We start from the raw sequence: 13,988 nt of genomic DNA on the forward strand, positions 1-13,988 counted from the left end.
CATTTGACTTGGTTAATGCCGAAAGATTAGGAAATTCTGGCTCAGGATCTATATTAGAATTCTAGTGTATAGTGTCCACTCATAGCCAATCACTGGGTGAAAATTGAGAATTAGAAGGATCGACCTCATTTGGCAGGTGAAGAAACTGAGGGTCTAGAAGATAATCATCCCTGTGTTACTGTCGTATAAATTCACTTAGACGCTTATGCTAATCCCTCTTGTTCCTTCCTCTAGGGCTCTCCTAGCAGACATTGAAGCCCATTATCAGGACCCTACACTTCCTTACCCCAAAGAAGATAACACGCTCTTGTATGAAATCACAGCCTACCTGGAGGCAGCTGGCATTCACAACCCACTGAACAAGGTCACTGACCAGACTTCCCCTTGGTGTGATGGGAGGTGACTGGGCCCAGCAAGCAGGTCAAGTGCTAGAACAACCCGGCTCATTCTCTGCAGCCCTGCCCTTCTGAGCTGCTCTTCCCCACATGCTCAAAGATGCGTCCCTGTGCGGCTGACGCCGCCATGGTGCCCGGTCCAGACTGCTGCTGTTCTGATTTTTGGAAAACCTCTTGTAACTGAAAGTTCTTATGCCTTGTTACCAGATCTCACTTGATGGTAAATCTGTCCTGACCTGGCGTAAGCTGCCTATACTTATGTGATTGTTCATATTTTGATGCAAAAATACTAGTGAGTAATTATAGGGCCTTTCCCAAAGCCCTATTTTACCTTTCTAAACTGTATAAATGCAAAATTCTGAAGTAGCTATGACTCCCTGGCTTTTGGCTAAAAGAGTACTCACCTTAATAGCAACTAAAACTTTGCCATCTCTCTTTCTGCCTTTTTCTCTTTGCCTCCCTCGGGTCTTGCCGGTTTTCTTTCCCCTCCAGTTCTTGTTCATCACCTTCCCATGTTAGTGACATTAAGAGGATTCAGAAGGTGGCTGCTAATCTCTAAGCAAAATTGGTCCTTTCCCAGAGGACAAATTGTTGTACTGTAGGGATTTGTGTTGCACATAGCAGTGGTAAATAAAGCAGGCAGCACATTACTGGGACCACCTTCAGTGTAAGTGGTCTGAAATAAAATGAAAAACTTAGAAAAGGTGTGCTGGGGATGGTGCAAAGGGAAGAAGCCATCCATTTTTTCTTTCTTTTTGCAGATCTACATAACAACAAAGCGATTACCCTACTTTCCAGTTGTCAACTTCCTATTTTTGATCGCCCAGTTGCCAAAACTCCAGTACAACAAAAACCTAGGTACTATATGACCTTGTTTCCAACAAATAATACCCATAGAGTATCCAACCAAGCAGCTCTTTGTGTGGATTGCTCTCCCTCTCCCCTGCTACTCCCCCATGAACATCACCAAAGGCAAGTGGTTCCCTCGGCCGAGGTTGGCTGCAGGTGGGTAACGCACCCTCACGCCTTGCCTTGCAGGAATGGTCTGCCGAAAACCCGCCGACCCTGTGGACTGGCCGCCCCTTGTCCTTGGCCTGCTCACCCTGCTGAAGCAGTTCCACTCCCGGTACACGGAGCAGTTCCTGGCGCTGATCGGCCAATTTATCCGCTCCACAGTGGAGCAGTGTACGAGGTACGGAGCAACGGGAATACCTGGGGGTCGTGCTGCGGGACAGGCAGAACGCCAGGAAGACCCAGCTCTCCTTGGGGCCCTGCAGACCTGGGCATGGGCCTCTCACATGCCCTGAGTAGCCCACCAGGGCCGGGTCCTGTCTGCAGCCAGTGGCGGGGGGTGCCTCATGAATGATTCATGACCACGAGTAGCAGCCACCTACCTGGTGACCCCCTGGGGGAAGAGGCTCTATCTGGGCCTGCGCACTGGTGCTCAGCCCTGAGTCTGCTGAGCGGGGCCTCCGCCCAGGAAATAGGGCGCCACACCCTCCCTGCGATCTGGGAGCTCGTCAGGGTCACACCCTGGGCACAGCCCCAGCGTTCACGATACACCCCTGCTGTTTGATATGCATCTTATAAACCTTTGGTTCTTGCTCATTCTTTTTGGAGCCCAAATGCAGCTTTTCTAGCATAGGGGAAGAAAAGTTGTTTGCAGGAGTTGCTGGCTCCTGAGCTCCCTCCCTGCTTCGCTAAAGGCTCCATCTGGCTAAATTGTTGTCACATTGAATGCTCAAAATTTGAAAGACACACACCTGGCCGCTTGTGCCAGGGTTGCTAATTCAGAGAAGGACCTTTCAAGGACTCACAAAGCCTGGCTGATAGGATGATTGCAGAAGCCACTTACTTTCTCTCCCACCAAGAGCACGAATCGTCTGTCACGTGTCCCTGGAAAGTCATTCTGAGGCCACCAGGCACGTTGCCAGGCAGCAGGAGGATCCTAGCCCCCTGGGAATCTTTCTGCTTTTCCCCGGGCACTCTCTGGCGCGGCTTGTCCTGCCCTCGCCCTCTCGCCCCGCAGCCACTCTCCCCCGCACCGGTCTCTGAGTGCCGCCCGCCGGCCGCCTACAGCCTCAGCTCCAAGCCCAGGTGTGCCCTCGCACGCATGCGCACTCCACATTCCAGGTGCCCGCCCTCAGGCTTGCTGCCCAACACCCACACCTGCTGGTTATCAGTCAGGCCCCCTCCCAAGGCAGCACAGTACCCCGGAGTCGTCCTTTTCCTGGTTAAAAAGCCGATGGCAATGAATGGGGAATTTCACCACACCCCTGAGAGCCTCGGTGGGTCCCTTTTCCCCTTTGAAAAGGACAGAATAAATGCAGCCTCTCTTCTTTGCAGTGGTAGGTCAGCCACTACTGTAGGTCTCTGTCTCCATAAACCCCTTCTACCTATTCCTGACATGTTGGGGGCCGGGGGCTACTCGCCTTGGTGACTGCTTCCAGGGATCCTTCTTTGACCATGCTCAAATGCTGTTTTCCAAACTTGTGTCAAGATTCCGAATACAGCCACAGCCACACCTGAGAGTGGGGGGCCGTTGCCCTCCTTCACTCTGCGGAATGAGTGTGGCTCAGGTTTCCGTGCAGGGTCTCCCCCACCCTGGTACCCCAGGGGCTCAGGGCGCTTTTGCTTTCTTCTCAAATTCTGGCACCTTCCTCCCATGAGCCTCCAGGGGGCCATTTCACCCCCATTTCTATTAATGGTTTGAACAACAAACGATGTTTTTATAACACAGCTTACTATAAAAAACAGCAGATTTTTGAACAATTGATGGGGATTCTGAACGAAGCTGTAATGATCACCAAATGATAAGGACAGCCCTGGGCTCCCAGCTGCGGGCAGGAGGGGAGGCCTGGAAGATGAGGCGGAACTCCAGCTCAGGTGACCCGCATCCCAGCCGCCAAGGCTGGCAGGCCCAAGGCCAGTGCGGCTCCTCAGACTTGCCCCAGGACCACGAGAGGCCGTCAGCCCGGGAGTCGGGCTGTAGCCCAGCATCCCATAAGTCAGTGAAGTGGAGGGGCTGAAAGGAGCTGAGGTTGTGGCTCCAACTCTTCCTTCTTCAGAATCCCCATCAACTGTTCAGAAACCTGCTGTTTGCAGTAAGCTGTTCACATGTTATGAGAACATCGTTTATTGTTCAAACCGTGAGGCAATGGAGACGCCTTCCCTCCCTCACCCCTTGCAGCGCTAACAGAAATAGTCTCACTGGAAGGTTGAAAGTGGAGAGATGACACAGCCACTCTGAAGCCTTTCAAATGCAGAACAAAGGAATAGGTCAGATAGGTCGGGAATCCAGTGGCATAGAAGCCTCAGAAATGCCAGTCTGTACATAAGAGGCTCTCAGCACCTTCGAGGGTGCAATGAGCAATTTCCCGAGAAGACTTGGCTTTGTTGCCTTTCTAGCCCGAGTTTGGGCCACACAGTCCTGTGAACCGGGTGTGAGTGGGACCCAGCAGTCACTCCACAGCCTCAAAGGCACAGTGACAGGCCAGGAACTAGGTGAAGACATGCCCCTTGCCCTCAGGGAAATCTCACACCCAGGACTCAGGAGGCGTAGGGGGAGATGGCAGGTATAATGAGAGCCTGAGGAAAGGCCATCTGCAGAGGGGACGACATTGGAGGAAGGGCCAACCTGGGCCGGGAAAGATACCTGGAAATTTTCTCTGAAAGAAATGTGTAGAGCAGATGTAGCTGCAAAGATGAGGGACAGGGAAGGGCTTTATCAAGGACCTGGCAGTTGAGTCCCAGGTGCTGAGCTGGTACAGGGAGAAGAACTGAGACAGAACCAGGGGCTAAATTGGGAGGCGCTGGGAATCTCAGAGCAGCTTAGATTTTGTCCTCTGGGTTCTGTTCTGAAGATATGGGAGTGAGAATGATTCAACAGGAATCAAGAGGAGGTTCTTAGACATGTCACTTCTTTGACTTTATTTCACAATCTGTCACATTTAACCCTTCAGGTTTTTGACTGAGGGGCCACTATCAGCAAAGTTTCATTGATCCAGACTGTTCTCTGTTGCAGCCAGAAGATACCTGAAATGCCTGCAGATGTTGTGGGTGCCCTTCTGTTCCTGGAGGATTATGTTCGGTACACAAAGCTGCCCAGGAGGGTAAGTAGTGGATAAAGAAATCAATGACCTTTTGTAAAGTGACTAAGATGTTCAAATCACACAGTGCAAATAACAGTAAGAGCAGTTTCCAGTCACCAGGCTGGTAAAAACCCAAGTATCGGGCCCCAGTGCTTGGAAGGCTTTGGAAAACGGGGCTCAGTCCTTTCAGTGGACATGTAGCTGCCTGTCCATTGTCACAGCAGTTTGGCTTCATGGACATAAAAGGACTTTTCTCTATAATGGATTCCAGCAATCCCCTGCTAGGAATTTACCTGTGGATATATGTGCAAAAGTCTGTAAGATACGCATGCAAGGATGTTCGTAAGATTTAGCAAAGTGAAGGACACAAGATTATGTGACCCTGTTTTTGAGTGTATAAATGGAGGAATTCTATATAAGATAGTTAACAGTTTTAATTTCCCCTGAGGGATTGAGAGTAGAGATTTGCTTTATATTCTTCTAAATTTACTAATTTCTTCCAATTAGAAGTATATCATTATACTCAGGAAAAAAAGTCAACACCACTTTTTAAAAAATACCAGTTTCCAGCACATAAATCACGTAGTTATACAGCCCACCCAAAACCCCATTCCATCCTTCCCAGGGCTTCCCCCAGGGGAGTGAAGGAGCACGTGCCTTCCAGAGCCTTCCCCTCTGGCCTTCCCTGACGTCATGTCCTTCCTCAGCTGGAGGCCTGGGAGCTCACAGAGTCGGGGGACCTGGAGAGCACCCCCAGGTGTTAGAGCCCCAATCTGAGGAGCACAGGAGCAGAAAGCCAAGGTCCACCCCTCAGGTGCGGCACCTCACGGTGATTTGCTTTCCTCCGAAGGCTAGCGTGGGTCTACCTGGAAAAATGTGGATTTCCTCTGAATTATAACATGGGGAATCATTTAACTTGTCTGATTTATTTTAGGTTGCTGAAGCACATGTGCCTAATTTCATTTTTGATGAGTTCAGAACAGTCCTGTAATGTGTTTTGACTTCTGCTTCTCCGATCAAAGGATGATCCTTAAATCTTCCCACTATTACCAAAATGAATTGAGATGCAAAGAAACCCAACTGCTTTTAGAAGTGCATTTTCTCCTTTATTGTGGGAAACATCAAACATCCTGAGTAAGATGTACCTCCCTGCACTGGCTAACATTGTTTAAATCATGGTATTATATGCAATTTATATCATGTAGAAGCAGAACCATTTTTGTACTCCCTCTTATAAATGCTGAATGTAATTTTTATGTATAAACCCTCTTTTTTGTTCTAAAGAACTATTTGTGCAACTTCAGATTTTCAGTAAAATAGTGTTGCCAGTACCCAGTTGTGCTTCAGCTTGTGATTCACAAACTAGTCACCATTTCACCCTGCAAAGCACCTTGTTAGAAGAGCTGAAGCTGGCAGGCCCGACAGTCTCACCCCGACAGCTGGCAGGTACGGGGTAATGGCCTCTGCCAGTGTAGGGCCACGACCCAGGGAACACAGGCCAGTTTCGCGGTGTCTGAGGTTCACTGACCACTTTTCTGAGCCCAGGTGCTTGGAGCAGGGCGGGTTCCCAGGACCCCGCCCCCCAACTCCCTAATTATAGCTGCCTCTTTCTCAGCCACAGAAGGGGCACAGCCACAGTGCTGGCCCTGTAAGACCTTTCTTTCCCCCCAAAAGTGGCTTGGCCACTAGCTTTTCCCTCCCTCACCCCCAAACCCTAAATCACTTCCGCAGTCGTGTCACCTGGTTAAGAACAATGTTTTACCCCTGTGGCAGGCTACATCCTCTGCTTGTAATGACAAACCAGAAAGTGCACCGTGCCAGCCACTCGCGGCAAGGAGAGGCGGTGGGAGGGCATCTTCGGTGAAGTCAGCCTAAGTGACCTCTCAGGTTCCCGTCGTTTTCTGCTTTTAAGGGCATTTCTTCTGTCAGAGGTCTCAAGTCCTCAGATACTGAAGGGATTTGAAAAGCACCTGGGCAGCAGTGGGAAGGAAACAGGAGCCTCACAACCCATCTGGCTGAGGCCCAGCTGGAATTTTGAAAGTGGATTGTTGCCAGGCACATCAGAGAGGGAAGTCTCGCCCTCTGGTGAGGCTGGGGCGTCCATGGTCACCCCACATCCGCAGCTCAGCAATACCTTGTTTTCCGTCTGAAACAGGTAACAGAAGCTGCCTGAGGTAGATCGAAGCCTTAGCTCTCTGTGGAATAGCCGCCTAGAAAGCCAGCTGCTATTAAAAAGGCCACATCTAAAAAGGTGAGTTTTTAGCCAAAAATAGAAGCATGGGATAAAATACAGGGAAAAATCTCCAGTCTCAATTCGAGAGTCCACCCTATGTTGTTAAAATAAGGCAAAGTGACGCCACAGCTGATTCCACTCGTATTCTGGTTAATGGAAAGGCTTCTGAACTCACAGAACTTAGGCGCTGAGTGAGAAATCTTTATTGTAAAAGCTTTCCAAGTCATTTTAGCTGTACGTCTTAGAATCTGAAGTAGTCACTTAATTTTATGATATCTGGGGACTTACTAAAGTTTCAGGGTCCCCTTCTAAATGCCCATATCTCCTTAAATATACCATAAACTCAGTAAATTCTCGCTGATGTTTCGATGCTGTGCCAGGTAGTATAAGTGCTTACTTGTTCACTCCCTAATTCCTGGACTAACCCTCGCGTGGCTTATTGGTATGATACAGTGGAACTTATAAAGCCCTGGGCTGCTTTCTTGTCTGGCTATAATATTTTCAAAGAACCAAAATAAATTGCCTCACTGGATAAATGAAGAAACTAAGGTCCAGGAATATTAAGGCAACTTCACAAAGGCAGTCATCTGATCGTTTCTCTCCATTTTTCCATCCTACTTGAGTTGTCTTTTCCATTATCATGAAGCTTTGTAAAGAAGACTGTAAGCAACAAAAATACAGGTTTGTTCTTCATTTTATTCGCATATGCCACGACTTATCCCAAATAATGAACTCAAAAAAAAAAAAAAAAAACCTGCACTTCCTCAGTGTTAGCACTAATTTATGGGAACAATTATCTTTTAAATATCTACTGATTTTACCCTTCATTTTAAAATTGTAAATCAAAGTATGTATTTACATGTTTATGTACAAAAAAAAAAAAAACCTTCAGAAACAATCCCAATCTCGGTCCAAGAGTTTCCACTTGGAAGTGGCCTATTCTTACGCTATACACATCCTCTTCCAGAAGTCTCCTAGGACCCGGTGAGTTCCAGATATTCGGAGATGGTTCCCCTTTAAGATTAATGAACCAAGTGCTTAATTTCTGAGTAAATTAGAGGGAATATTACAGAACATGCTCTGTAGAACACAGCACCACTACTGAAAATGGCTCGAGGTTTCGTCATCCAAGGTTCGGATTTAAAGCAGAAATATGTGGCGTAGAACGCAACACCAAAGAAATGTCCAATTAAAACCAGGGGGTTAGGAGACAGTCTGTAACCGAAAAAACAAAAAGCTTATGTAAGTCAGAGGCAGGAAATTCTGATCACAAAAAGGTTCCAATTATGCATCATCTAAAAAGCTAAGTATGTACATAACATTTTGAAGACTTTACTAGTAAGTCTGAAAGCAGAGGCAAACAAAACAACTACTTTAGAAGAAATGGTCTAGAATACTCCTATCCGAGCAGCGGCAAGTCCAGCCTATTACATGCAGTGCATGTTTTTAGCTCTTTTCTTTCAGTGGCCTGGAGATGCCAGTCTGACCCGATGGGCAGAGGTCAGTCTGGGGTGTTCCAGAGGTACGAGACTCAATATTCAAAGTGCACATGAATGAAAAAAGGCCAAGAATTTCAGTTTACAGATTTTCAATAAGTCTACAAGTCTGCACCATCAAAAATATTACTAGTTTTTTAAATGCCTGCATTTTAATCGAATTTTAAATAAATTTTCTTATCTATGACTCTCATAGCTTAGAGCATGTGGATATATCCACAGGCAAAAAGCAAGTTTCGATTTCAATCAAGGGTTTCAGCCTCATTCACCACCAACTTACAAGCAACACTGTCTCCCAGAAGTAAAACACAGGACTAAATGCTGTGTTTTCTTTTCTCTGGGCAACCTTCTGCTGGGAATACTGATGGATAATAAAATGACAGCTGTAACTCATAACCTGAATATTCCTAAAACAATCTAGAATATCTATTTCCTCTGTGTCCTCAAACCAACTTACACAGAAAGCAGCCCGACAGGACCAGCAACACACTTTCCACCGAGTTTGAAATAATAAAAACATGCTTTTCTTAGTTGATGCAGGGAATCTAAAACAAAATTTAAAAATTACTCTCCATCAAAATATTCATACATTTATGTCAGGGTACTAATGATATGCCAGGGGGAAATGAAGATGTAACATAGAAGAGACCATGTTTTTATTAAAAATCTGTCCTGGAGGCCCTTTTCAGTCTGGTGAGTCCTCTCACCCCTGCACCGCTGACCTGTACCCCAGGTCTTATATGCATAAGTAAATTGTTTTTTGTTTTTTTTTTTTTAAATCTAGTCCTGAATTTCAAAACCCCAAAATTTCTCTTAAATTCTACAACCAACATTATGGATACTAATGTAAGTATGAATAAGTTTTTTTCAATTAGTAAATAGTTACTGTACAAAAAAATGTAGGTCTTGGAAGTTATTTTAAAGCTACTTCCTTGATTATGTTGTAAATTCAATGAACAATGCAAAATATTGTCAATTCTGTTATAAAATCTTAATCGTTATAAAATCTTAATCTTAAAATCCCAGTCTCTAAGATACCCAACCCATATATCCAAGCAAATTATCAAATAAAAAGAGCTCTAAAATAGCAAATAATATTTCCTCAGAATAACACTTTAAACCTTCACAACACAGCAAAACCAGTAAATCATCTTTTAATAGCTTTGAAGCAAAGTTCTTAAGTATGCCTAGAACAGCTTTCACAAAAGGTAAAAAAAGATACTTATTCCAATAAAGATCTTTCCTCCTCTAATCTTGCATAATTTTTCCTAGGCTATTTGTTAGTAAATTCAAAATCATAATGTAAGAAACCAAAATACTTAGGAAAAACCCAAATCTTAGTTTTTAGCTTTGTGTTTGCCAACCGTCACTTCTACTTCATAGCAATCGTCGAGAGATTTGATTGGCAAATAACAACGAGCAGTTTTCTCTTCTAACAAGAATGACAGCCACGGAGGCTGCAGAAGTAAGTGTGACCTGTCACCCTTCGTTACCCCATCACCAAAGCCTAGATCAGCTGGCCGAGTGGAGAAGTAGCTTTGGTGTAAACATCTGAAGTGAGGGAAACTGGCTTAGATTTATTTGTGAAAATCTACAGTTTCATTACTCTACCGTGAACTTATTTTTACAGTTCTCAGTTGACTTTTCTTCCATTTTGAAAACTAAGTCAAGTTTTCCTTAATGTTATGACTTAATGTTACTTCTTTACAAAATATGAAAATCAAAACAAAAGCATGGGAGGATTTCAGCTGAGAAGGTGGATGCGTCCTGCTATTTGCGCACTTCACCAGAGATAAAATCTCAATTGATAAGAAGCTCATATTCGCTTTATAAATACTCTGAGAAGAAACTGAAACACGAATTCAGGGAGCAAAAGATCAGTAACTACATTCCTACATTTCCATCACCATCTTAAGTGTTTGGAGATTTGCATGTTCTGACTTGGAAGAGAAGTTGAAAAGAAGGAACCATTGCTGAGGAACTGCTACTAGGTTTCCTAAGGGAAGACTACATACAACGTGGATATATAATGACCAGAAGCTAAAAGTCGTGCTAAAGGATGGCATTATAAGAAAACAAAACTATGAACTCGGGAGTTGGAAAAGCAGCAAACATTTCCATTTGAATTACTCACTGATTTTTGTAATTAAGTTCCCATCCTATGCTAAAAATCAATTATTCAGTACTGTTCATTAAAAAATAAATATCTCACCATCTGTGGCAGAAAATAATTCATAAAGAGCCTGAGCAAGGACATTCACAACAAAGGAATGAGATGTTTTTCTTGTCCAATAAAATGATTTTTGGGCCTAAAAAAGAAAAAAAAATCACTTATTGTATGGTACAGAACTATCTACAACTAGTTATGGTTTATGTTTATCATTTAAACACACACACACACAGTATCTCCAGAATTAAATTTACATCACATTGCGCAAAGTGGCCCATGCAATCCAATGTTACAGAACACTGAAATAAAGAAATTCTATGGCTTCCCTGTTGGAGCAGGGGCTAAAGTCTCAGCACTATTGAGCTATCAGCAGCTACTGCAACAGGAGTTCGATACCCAACCAGGGAGCTAGCCACAGGGCATTGCAGACCTCTGCTGTCCCGCCCACTGCTCCCCTCAGCAGTAAATTTCAGTCAGTCTGCCTGTTCTGCTCCCCACTCTGTCTCTGGTGAATCCCTCTCACGCCTGTGCCCCAGTTCTTGTATGCATAAATAAATAAACCTTTTTTTAAAAAAAAAAAGAAATTTGGTAAGATTAATAGGTTGTACAAGTCAGGATCTTTAAGCCTGGGCAAGACTACTTCAGAGCCATTTCTACAGATCAGGCTACTCACTGCAGACATCCCCCAACAAAATGTCCCATTCCTCTTCAGTCCCAGAAAGAAATCTCTTTTTAGCCATATTTGTCAAAAAATAATAAATAACGTTACCTGCAAAACTGCTGCATCATCATAAAGGTCAGGAATACCCATTAGCAATGTTCTCCATAGTTTTATATCTTTAAAAACAACAGTCATCCCTCCTCCAGTCAGAGGGTGCCTCATATTGTATGCATCTCCCAAAAGGAGGACACCTGTGGCGAGAACTTAGAACTCAGTTATGACTCATTTTGGAGCAGCCATTCAGACACGCATACAAAAAACAATCGGCAAAAAAAGACAGTAAGCTGGTTAAGAATACAAAAACAGGAACAGCCGTGACTAAAACTTATTGAGGCAAAAGTCCAAGAGTTGGTGGGGTTCATATTTACGGGGTACCTCGTATGTACTAGGTACTGGGGCCACAGTGAACGAGAACATGATAAAACTCACATGCGACTCTGTTTTAAGCAAAGAATGTCAAAATATTTAGAAACCCTCTTTCATAAAAAAAAAAAAAAAAGAATCGACAGGTATCCAGGCACATAAAAAGCCGATCTTCTACAGGGGAAAAAATCGGGTGGTGTTTGCCATTTTCCCAGCGGCTCTGCAGGATTCTGAAGGGAAAGGTCCACATCCGCAAGGAGAAAAAGCAGCTTTCGGAAGATTACGCTACCCAGGTGCTGGGGTTCAGCTTGAAAGGCGGCTGGCAGATGAGAGAATCCGCCTTGATTGAATCTTATCGCAAGCTCAGCCCTGTGAGACACAACTGCAGAGACAGAAAGCTCTGCCATGTCACCCAGGGCTACCTCCTGTCGGGGCGCCCAGACTCTCAGATTCTGGGTTTGCAGCTTTCTGGCTAATGACCTGTGACTTGCAGTGACACTTAGACAAAGCACTTGTTTAATTCTGTCAGTGAAAGGAAAACCTTGATAATACTGTCACAGTAGAGAATTAAGGATTTTTTTTTTCTGTAGTACCATACAACCATCTGTAACTGATTATAGTATTAATTTTAAAAAGGTAGCGTCTAAATATTCATAATTTTTACATAGAAGTATTCTAAGACCTTCACTAAAAAAAAAAAAAAAAAAAACCAGCTTATTTTTTTTAAGGTTTATTTATGCAGACAGAACTGGGGTATAGCCAGAGGTGTAGGAGCGGTGAGAGGATTCACCAGAGACAGAGTGAACAGGTAGTTCAACAAAGTACACTGCTGAGGGGAGCAGCGGGCGTGTCAGGAGAGGTCTGTCATGCCATGTGGTCACCTCCAGGGCCGGGATCAAGCTCACATGAAGACACCATAGCTAGGTTTAGCTTTGCAGTGCAGCGCTCCAAACCTCTGCACCACCGGGAAGAGCCCTACCCAGCTTTTATCGCACCGAGTAGGTTATGTTCCCACAGTATGTTGTTTAGAGCTCATTCTGCTACATAACACAATACATTACATGACCGTTATGGTAGTTTCCAGAGCAAACTGCATCCTGCGTACACTCAGGAGCCAGAACACGACAGCCCCCACTCAAAGTGCTCACCGGAGCGGCACGCAGGCTTCCAGGGGTGTCCCAGTCAGCTCCATGCAAACGCCAACCAGCACATCACGCGCCGCGCGCCCGACGCGGACTCCCGCACGTCCCTGACTACACCCTTCTCCCTGTATTTCCAGTGACTGCAGGTACCTGGCAAAATCATCAAGCCTGAATCCATCAAGAGGCCCACACACTCCCTTATGACTAAATCCAACAAAACACTGAGTTTCATGCTAGATATTACTTTCTTTTCTACTGCCCCAGTCCTAGTTTGGGCCTTTGGCCATCACTCGTGTGGAATAATCGAGTAGCTTTATTTTCAACTTTTGTCTGGACTTTCCTCCAAGCCATCCTCCACAACCTATGAGTAATACTTCTAAAACAAGAATCTAACCCTGCCACTGCCCTGCTTAAAAATTTTCAATGCACTATTAAATCCACTAAATGAGTTCCACAAGTTTTCAAGATGCAAAATAACTATGCAAAACCAATTTTGTTACATTTATAATGAAGTCCTAAAATGAAATTATGAAAACAAGTTGAATGAGTGGACAAAAGAGATGTAAACTCACATTTTGGAAACTGCACAATGTTACTGAAAGAAATCACTGCTGCATGCATAGTGATAGCTGAATTTTGAGAGGCTGCCAAGATACTTCGGGAAAGAACAGTTTTTCCAACAAGTAGTTAGGACCACTGGTATCCACGTTCCACTCCACACAAATAATTTAACACAAGCTGGCTCAACACTTAAAGGTAGTAACAAAAGTGTCAAAGCCCTAAAAGAAAATACAGGTGTAAACCTTCACAACCTAGCATTGAGTAAAGGCTTCTTAGATGTGACATCATAAGCACCAGTGGAAAAAAATATAAACTGGACTCTGCAGAAATTAACAACTTCAACTGAACAACATCAAGCCAGTGAAAAGACAATGCAGAGAATGGGAAACTTTTACAAAACCACTACCTGAGAAGGATACTGACATCTACGCAAATGTACAGATTTTTCCTCAACAATAAAAAGTCTGTCAACTTGCCCAGTTAAAAAATGTAGAGTTAGGGCCTTCCCTGGTGGGGCAACGGGTTAAACACAGCACTGCAAGCAAGCCACAGCGACTTCAGTGTAAGCTCGATTCCCAGCCTGGGAGGTGATCCATGTGGTGTGGCAGACCTCTCCTGACCCGCCCGTTGCTCCCCTCAGCAGTGTACTTCATTGATCTGCCTATTCTACTCCCCACTCTGTCTCAGGTGAATCCTCTCACTGCCCCTGCACCTCTGGCCTGTACCCCAGTTCTGTATGCACAAATAAATAAAACTTTTTAAAAAAATGTACAGTCAGGCCTCCTTGGTGGTACAAGGGGTTAAATCTCAGCACTG

General features: G+C 44.7%; 2 protein-coding genes across 5 annotated transcripts in view; one reads left to right on the forward strand and one right to left on the reverse strand.

The window, feature by feature from the left end:
* Positions 1 to 5,817, forward strand: part of KIAA0196 (KIAA0196 ortholog) — a 47,404-nt gene extending 41,587 nt beyond the window's left edge. For all 3 annotated transcript variants that reach the window (XM_012722939.1, XM_012722941.1, XM_012722940.1), the window contains exons 25-29: positions 235 to 364; positions 1,157 to 1,253; positions 1,434 to 1,587; positions 4,420 to 4,507; positions 5,421 to 5,817. In XM_012722939.1, coding sequence (XP_012578393.1) covers positions 235 to 364; positions 1,157 to 1,253; positions 1,434 to 1,587; positions 4,420 to 4,507; positions 5,421 to 5,477 — 526 coding nt within the window. In that variant the 3' untranslated portion in view covers positions 5,478 to 5,817. The remainder of the gene's footprint in view (positions 1 to 234; positions 365 to 1,156; positions 1,254 to 1,433; positions 1,588 to 4,419; positions 4,508 to 5,420) is intronic.
* Positions 5,818 to 6,374: 557 nt separating this feature from the next.
* SQLE (squalene epoxidase) overlaps positions 6,375 to 13,988 on the reverse strand; it is a 20,822-nt gene continuing 13,208 nt past the window's right edge. Inside the window, exons 9-12 of one of the 2 annotated variants that reach the window (XM_004679597.2) lie at positions 11,155 to 11,297; positions 10,428 to 10,524; positions 8,673 to 8,760; positions 6,375 to 7,934 (exon numbers count right to left, since the gene is read on the reverse strand). In XM_004679597.2, the coding sequence (XP_004679654.1) occupies positions 7,742 to 7,934; positions 8,673 to 8,760; positions 10,428 to 10,524; positions 11,155 to 11,297 (521 nt within the window). In that variant the 3' untranslated portion in view covers positions 6,375 to 7,741. The remainder of the gene's footprint in view (positions 7,935 to 8,672; positions 8,761 to 10,427; positions 10,525 to 11,154; positions 11,298 to 13,988) is intronic. The other variant, XM_012722942.1, reaches the window with a different exon arrangement.

Source organism: Condylura cristata, unplaced genomic scaffold, assembly GCF_000260355.1.
Source record: "Condylura cristata isolate star-nosed mole 26May11 unplaced genomic scaffold, ConCri1.0 scaffold00009, whole genome shotgun sequence".
Lineage (NCBI taxonomy): Eukaryota > Metazoa > Chordata > Mammalia > Eulipotyphla > Talpidae > Condylura > Condylura cristata.